At 40.4% G+C, this 8127-nt stretch overlaps 1 protein-coding gene across 5 annotated transcripts in view; it reads right to left on the bottom strand.

The window, feature by feature from the left end:
- Positions 1-8127, bottom strand: part of NEK11 (NIMA related kinase 11) — a 91745-nt gene that overhangs the window by 40239 nt on the left and 43379 nt on the right. For all 5 annotated transcript variants that reach the window (XM_081882106.1, XM_081882103.1, XM_081882107.1 and 2 more), the window contains exons 7-12: positions 7430-7579; positions 7256-7334; positions 6181-6266; positions 3157-3276; positions 976-1069; positions 296-434 (exon numbers count right to left, since the gene is read on the bottom strand). In XM_081882106.1, the coding sequence (XP_081738232.1) occupies positions 296-434; positions 976-1069; positions 3157-3276; positions 6181-6266; positions 7256-7334; positions 7430-7579 (668 nt within the window). The remainder of the gene's footprint in view (positions 1-295; positions 435-975; positions 1070-3156; positions 3277-6180; positions 6267-7255; positions 7335-7429; positions 7580-8127) is intronic.

Genomic DNA, 8127 nt, shown 5'->3' with positions numbered 1-8127 from the left:
TAAGCATTAGATACTTAATGCACTGGTCAATTTTCCCAGGCTGTCTCCTCTGAACAGTTGTGATTTCTGTCATATTGATCTCTTATGGACTCTCTTAAATGGAGGATGCAAAGGTAGCATATATCATTGTACAGAGAAAATGCATACAGTTTGTGATCACTTTAAAATCAAGGTTTGATTTTCCAATCTTTTTAAAAGACTAAACAGACTCCCCGCCCTCGACCGAAACATCTTATGTCTCATCTAGCTTTAACTAGATGAGGAATTAACACAGCATATAATATCAATCTCTTACCGCGCTCCACAGGATCAGACATACAGAGTCTGCCTGTTGTATCACTGTCACTTTGATCCTCACATCCTATGGACAGATAGTTCAACGTAGTGACTGGCTGAGATTTAATCAGATGCTCTGCTGTCTGTTCATCAGGTTCCTTATTTGAAATGAGACAGTAAATCATAAGTGGTCACAATGAAACATATTCTGAATGGAGTAACAGCTGGAATTCTCATAAGAATTTTTTTGGTAATTATTATTATTATTATATGCATGTGTATGAACAGGGTACTGGCAGCAGGCTGGGGTTAGTGCCAGCTTTCTATATATATATTTTGCAGCACTATCAATTGAAGTTGCACATTTTCACCAGTTTGGGATAGTTTTAAGTATGGGGGCTGCATTAATTGGAATCTTATTTCAATATCCAGCCTCTATTGACTTTTTGTGAGTCACAGACATTGGTATTTTTCTAGAAAAAGAGATGCCAGAACTCGCCACGAACACCTCTCTTGTCTTCTTAGAATGGCAATAGCACCCACCTGAGAGCTCCTAGAACTGAATTCTGGTGAGTTCCAGCTGAAAAAAAAAGCCCTAGTCACAGAGAGCTAAGGATAAGTAGAGAAGACAGGGGGAGAAAACACTGTAGAAGTTGATGTTTGAGTTTTAGAAAATATAAGCAAAGGCCAGAAACTTACATGAAGCACATCTATATTCACACGGTGGAAGTTACGGGATCTAAGCTCCTGCATTCTCTTGAGATTCTCTTGATATTTTTCTTCAGCCAACTGCCTGAAAAGAATGACAATACTGGTAATTCTACATCACAAATGGTAACTGAGCTAAGAACTTTCTAGCGACTTCCTTCAGCGTGATTCCTTCAAGCAAAAGGATTACAACTGGTATGAGAAATGAATATTAATGCTTCATACTTGCAGAGGGAAGAAGCTTCTCAAACTGGGCAGACATCTTGCAACTTTAAGGGGTGACAAGACAGGAAAGTCACCTTCCACTGACTTCCTTCTGCAAGCGGTTCTTAGGACAAACCCAAAGTAAATCTAGCTCTAAGGCAGCCTTCCTCCACCTTGATCCTCAGATGCTGCTAGACTGCAACTCCCATCATTCCTCATCACTTTTTTTTTTTTATAAATATTTATTAAAGTTTTTAAATATAAATGCACAAATAATAAACAGTCTTACTTCTATCACAGACATAATTTCATCACTTCTTTGGACTTCCTCACGTCTCCCGCTCCCATTTACATCGTTAAAAGTTTTTTCCAAACAAATTATCAACTTGTTTACCATCATTCCTCATCACTGGCCATGATGGCTGAGAACAATGGAAATGGTAGTCCAACAGCAACTGAGGACCCCAGGTTGGGGAAGACTGCTCTAAAGAAACACTAACATAAATAAAAGAGAGTAGTAAAGTGAGCAGTAATTCTATTCATTCTATTTTCATACCATGGCAGACCCAGCACCCTGATATATTTCGGACCCTCCAAGTGTCTCTATTTTCCAGGGACAGTTCAGGATTTACAGAAGCCATCCTGGTTTCTGATTTGATCCCGGAATGTCCTGCTTTTCCTTAGGACATCCCTGTTTTCATTGGAGAAATGTTGGAGGGTATGATATTTAGGTATCTGTATCTGCGCCATCAGCACTTCCAAATACATGAGAAACCTTTATACAGACAGGCACAGAGAATGAAATCACAACAACTGTCGAAAAACAGTGAGGACAAAATTGTTCTGGGGGCAAACAAATGGCTCCCTAGTAACTGTGGGCAGTATGTCGGAGTGATCAGAAGAACCACAGATATCTTAAGAAAGAGATTAAGGGGGGAAATGACAAGGAGTTTGGAGAGTGCTTCTCTCTGTATTCTGTTTCTCCTCCACAAATAGCTGTTATAGTTTGGGGGGGAGCAAGGATCCCCTAAATTCCTGCATGCCAGATCCACCCCATAACTCCTGGATTTAGTAAAAGTTAGAATTAATCAAGGTTTGATTAAACTGTGCCAAACACTGCTGGATTCAGCTTATAACAAGTCTGGCCAACCAGGTATAGCTAGCTGAGTGCGGGGACATTGGAGGAGCATGAAAATAGATCATGGAATTCAATGCCACACAGCAAAGGGAGTGGAGCCCCCTCCTCCAGGGGTGTGTTAGTGGGCAGAGACAAACGGGTTTGAAAAAGGTTTAGGATTTCAGTTTGGCATGATGTATGAGAGCAGGAAGGTAAGTTTGTAGTTCGCAAGCTGCACAGAAAGGGGGGTCAGAGCACCATGTGGACTGACAGGCTATAAAAGGGGCAATGAGCATGGGATCCTGGACTCCTGCATATACTGTATGGGAGAAACAGGAGGCCCTCTTGCTTTAAACCAGGCGTAGGCAAACTCCGGCTCTCCAGATGTTTGGGACTACAATTCCCATCATCCCTAGCTAGCAGGACCCGTGGTCAGGGATGATGAGAATTGTAGTCCCAAACATCTGGAGGGCCGGAGTTTGCCTATGCCTGCTCTAAACTCCCTCCCCATGTAAACCATATATAATAAAGATACCACAATCTCCGCTGTGCCTCATTTCCAAATGACCCACAGACCTTAGGTAAGTGCCTGGACCCCTGGAATCTCACAACACTCAGAGTTTGGGGTGGTGTGTAACATAGTGTTGGATAAAGCAGTTGCATCTCTTCCTGTACATCAAGGAATGTCCAAATCTCCAATTCGGGGGGGGGGAGCATTTAGGAGAGGCTGACATGAAGACTGTGGATAGCAGACCACAGACCCTTTCTGGAAACAAACTAAATACTTCCCAAACAAATTGAGACACTGAAGGATCTCCTTTTGGAGGCTAAAATAACGCTGTGCTTCTTACTTCAGCTTCTGCGCTGTCTCATCAGCAATGCTCAGCTTTCTCAGTCTCATTCGTTCACGCGGTGTCATTTTTTGCACTTCCGAGAGGGCCCTCAGAGTTTGTAGATGTACTTTTTTCTGCCTGAAGAGAGAAGGGTTAGAACTGAAACAAATGTGTGTGGATATTTGCTTTCAAAAATTCAAATGAATAGTCCTGGGCCCGAAAAGCTGAAAACAGGACCAGCCCCAAGACATTTTGATGCATAATGAAAAAAACAAGATGACAATTATTTCCCCCATTCCAGGAACAAAAACTGACCAAACTAACACAGGGTCAGGGAGAGGTTGTGGGGTGAAGCTGGGCTGGCCGAGGACCTGCTGAATCCTAAACTGGTGCAGCTACCAACAGTGGGTTATGCCAACCTTCCATTGTAGCCAATACAAGTAGAAGAATTCTGAATTAATCAGTTACTGCACTCCTCTATTAAGCTCTTCTGGTACCCGCAAGGAATTGGGATGCTCCCTAACTTTATCTGAATCCAACCACTCTCATAAAATTAATGGACAAGATTTAACAATAAAAAAAATATATTTCCAAAAGTCTCATTTCAAAATGAGTTTGAAGTTTGAAATAAAAATAAAATAAAATTCTGAATGGTCCCATATTTTTTTGTGCATAGATTTGTTTCTGCTCTATTCTGTTGATGATAGGTTTCAGTTATTTACATTTTACTGCGCTCTCAACAGTTGGAAAAATGCAATTAAGATGCACAGAACATTAGCATGAGAAAGTTCTAACGGCATTAATTTCAATACCACACTCGTTTTATAATTAAATTATGTAAACTTAGACCTTTGAACTCACTTCATTGGACATGAGTAATATTCATTATTTCCTTGAAAAAGAACAAAGGAATACTCCTTGTGTTTTAATAATAGAATCAAAAATGAAAAGGCGTATTAGTGATCACACTGTCTCAGCTGACCTCATTATCCCGTGTACCATAGACTGTGAAGCTCATACTGCAGTAGTTCATTAATTATTTTCAAACGTACAATAAGGGCATTAGTAAACAGCCCTCAATGAGAATGAGCTGAAACTAGAGCAGATAGATATAATCTATTTTAATTAAAACCCTTTATGGTAAAAAGCCAGCCCTTCTAAAAGGTCCTAGTTCTACAAAAGCTTCCGATTGCATCCTGTCTGAGAGCACTCCATCTCCGCTGAATCCCACAAATTATGTACCAACCCTTCTGTGTACAGGGGGAAAGCCTTGGTAGCACAGCTTGTCTTCCATCAACTTGGCTTGGGGCCCAGTTGTGCCCATAGTTGTCCAGGCATAACCCAACTTCTGTGGTCTATGCTTTGGTAAGCTGTAGGTTTGATTAGTGCAACACATGTGGGGCTATATCTGAAGGCAGTTCAAAAACTTCAGCTGGTATAGAATTCAGCAGCCAGGTTGCTCATTGGGGCAAGATGGTTTAAGCATGTTATACCAATCCTGGCCCGAATGTAGTGGCTGCCAATTAGTTCCCGTGTCCAATTCAAAGCTTAAACAGCTCAGGATTGCAATACCTCAAGGACTGCCTTCCCATTTGAGCCAACCTGGACCCTGCAATCATTATCTGAGGCCCTTCTGCCTGTATTAGAAAGTAAACTGATACTATGTTAAGATGACATAGATCTCCTTGCAGTTTAGTGAGATATAAAAATCAAGATTTCTAAGCTGAACAATGCTTTCCCTCTTTGTTGACTTTACCCATCTCAAAGAAACATACAGAAATGCACTATCTAAGTATAATAAACATTGATTATGGCAGACAAGAGAACAGCAAAGAAAGTAATTTCCCCAGCAGTGAATGTAACAGCAGTTGATTAATGTAATAGAGCAGCAGTAAGCACAGGGAAAGAAGGGAAGTAGATCCAATAGAAACCAAAAGGGGTAAGAATTTAATTACCAGCTTTGAAATTTCTATTCATCATTATACCATTGTGTTCTGCTATTGTTCCTATTAAATCAGCTTAATACACGAATTATGTAAAACAGAGTATGCTATTTACATTGGTTGAAAATAATACACACAATTATCCTTTGTAAAGTAATTGGAAATCAGCATCTTACACACCAGCACAATAAATGGTGCTGTTAATGCCTGCAGGATTTTGAGAAGAACTTTGATGGGGAAAGGGTGTGTGTGTGTGTGTGTGTGTGTGTGTACACAGACACATGTTGAATTTGTGTTGAATCTATTTCATTTTTCAGTCTAATCTATAGCCCGGTTTACTGCAAGGCAAAAGTAGACAACCCTTTTAAATTAGTAAGAAGTTTACATTTTCATAAGGTTTGGGCACTTGGAATACAAATGGTTACCTAAAAAAAATGTGCACAATTCTTTTCTCCAAATAACCAGTGAACTGTTAGCAACTGACATTACAACCGTATCCAAATCTACCCAGAAGTAAGTCGCACTGAGTTCAGAGAGGATTGTTCCTAGGTAGGTGTAAGTGAATACAGTGGTACCTCGCAAGACGAAAAGAATCCGTTCTGAAATTCTCTTCGTCTAGCGGTTTTTTCGTCTTGCGAAGCAAGCCCATTGACAGCTTAGCAGATTAGCGCTATTAGCGGTCTAGCGGCTTTTAGCGATCAGCTGTTAAGCGGCTTATTAGCGGAACAGCTGATAAGCGGCTTAGCGGCTTAGGAAAGGGGGGGAAGCAAAAAAACCCACGGGAACTCGCAAGATATTTTCGTCTTGCGAAGCAACCCCATAGAGAAATTCGTTTAGCGAAGCGCCTCCAAAACGGAAAACCCTTTCGTCTAGCGGGTTTTCCGTCTTGCGAGGCGTTCGTCTTGCGGGGCATCACTGTACAAGATTGAATAACTCATCTATTTTTTGCTCCTCTTACATAGCCAATACACTACTACCCTTCAGATTACAACCCCCATCAGCATTGCCAGTCAGCATTGCCTGGGAGTTGTGGTCCACAAGCTCTGGAGGGCACCATGTTAGTTACTCCTGTCGTTCCCCCAAATAATTCCATACTCACACAACGTTAATGATATGAGCAGCTTCTTCCTGACAATTAAGCGCTGGGTCCTTCAGAGTCATATTTGTGAATTTACACTTCATGTTCTACAAGAGACAACAAAGCAGCCATAATTGCAACCCTTTATTTTTATTACCGTGAAGTAGTCTTTTTGCTACTTTTACAAAACCTGCGCAGTGTGTTCCATTTTATCAGGCTGATTCAGCCAAATTGACTAATTTAGGCATCCATTTACGGAGTCTCAGGACTCAGCAAATAAAACGTTTTAAGTGTGTTGTAAAGTGAAATATGCAAATGCGAATCTAGATGGCAATGGTGAGCTATGGCAAATTCAACATATTTTTCAAAAAATTCTTTTTTAAAAAAGTGTTTTCCCAGCGTTTTATATATGTGTGTAGATTCCACCTCAGTCTAACTGTGAGAATAGAAGCGAAAGTCACATCAGAGGTACAGTGTACCAAAATTAAACTTGGTTACAAATCATCCTGTCCCCTTTCCTTCTGGGTGCTACAAGACAAAGATAAAGGGCAAATGGAAAGCACACCATTTTGGCTCCTTTGGTTTTTGAAGTGCCTGCACTAGCAGGAAAAAAATATTGGGTTACACCCAGACTAAGTAAGTTGAATACAATTCTATTATTCTATGACTTTGATAGGAACTGCAGAGTTGGAAGTGATGCTGAGAGTCATCTAGTCCAGCCCCTGCAATGCAGGAATCTCAGTTAAAGCATCCATGGCAGATGGCCACCCAACCTCTGCATAAAATCCTCCAAGGAAGGAGAGTCCGCAGCCGCCTCAGGGAGACTGTTCCACTGTCAAATAGTGAGTCTACTCTGAGTAATAGTGGGCACCACCACCTGTTATGCTGACTCTAACAACATGAAATGAAATATATATCTTTCCCCATTTGAACACAAAATGCTCTGTTCAGTATCTTATACAGAATGACTTGGATTTAAGTCCCATATTTCAGTGGTACATCTGTGGAAATAGACTTGTGACTTCATAGGGTTCATTCTTTTCAATGTGGGTGACGATTTCAACTATTGAGTCTACTGTCATTTCATTTCAAATACCTGTAATTGATCACGAACGTATGGAATCCTTAAAATCTCTGCAGCGGATGGCCTCTGTGAAGGATCCTTGCTCAGCATGCTGAAATATTAATGATATGAAATGAAATCTATTCTCATGCAAACTATAAAACCGCTGTGGGTGAAACCAGCTTGAAACAAAAACAAAAAACCCACCTGTGCAGCAAGGTATTAAGTTCCCTTGGATAGATTGCTGGCAGCGATGGTGCTTCACCTTCCACAATTTTTAAAACAATGGACAAAAAATTGTGACCATTAAATGCATGATCCAAACAGCACATCTCATACAAAACGCATCCTAGGGACCTGAAAGGAAAATAAATGAAATGAAAGCAATTCAAGGACAAGAAAATTCTAAATTCAGCGTCTGGTGAGTGCTTGCAATGTTGCTGCACTTTAATCCTGGTCATACAAAACTATGAGCCCCTTTCTATTGAAAATGAAACACACTTTTATCTCAGTGAAAAGCCTGTTCTTCCATTTCCACAGGGTTCATAACGTATAATGTAAGTGATATAAAAGAACAGAAGGTCATAAAGTAAGTCTTGCAGGACAGGATTAATCTTGGGTGTGTGGGTGGAGAGACTGTTTGCAAACGTGTAGGCAAAGCAGGCTGAAGACAGAGCCATTTGGGTAACTCCCAGTTTTTGCCCCTGTTTAAAAATGTTTTCTTAAAATAAGAACAATAAGAGGAAGAATGAATATAAAAATAAAACTAATAGGGTATGTGAAATCAACTGCGGGAAACTGATTTTACAGGATATAAGCTCTGAAGCCTACCAAGTGAAGGAGAGAACACGTAAGTACATACGAAATATTATGAGGCTGATTTTTTTATTTTATTTTTTTGCAGG

Source organism: Podarcis erhardii (genome assembly GCF_964252035.2).
Source record: "Podarcis erhardii genome assembly, chromosome: 12".
NCBI classification, from domain to species: domain Eukaryota; kingdom Metazoa; phylum Chordata; class Lepidosauria; order Squamata; family Lacertidae; genus Podarcis; species Podarcis erhardii.
The sequence above is the reverse complement of the archived record's forward strand: the minus strand, read 5'-3'. Positions and strand labels throughout refer to the sequence as shown.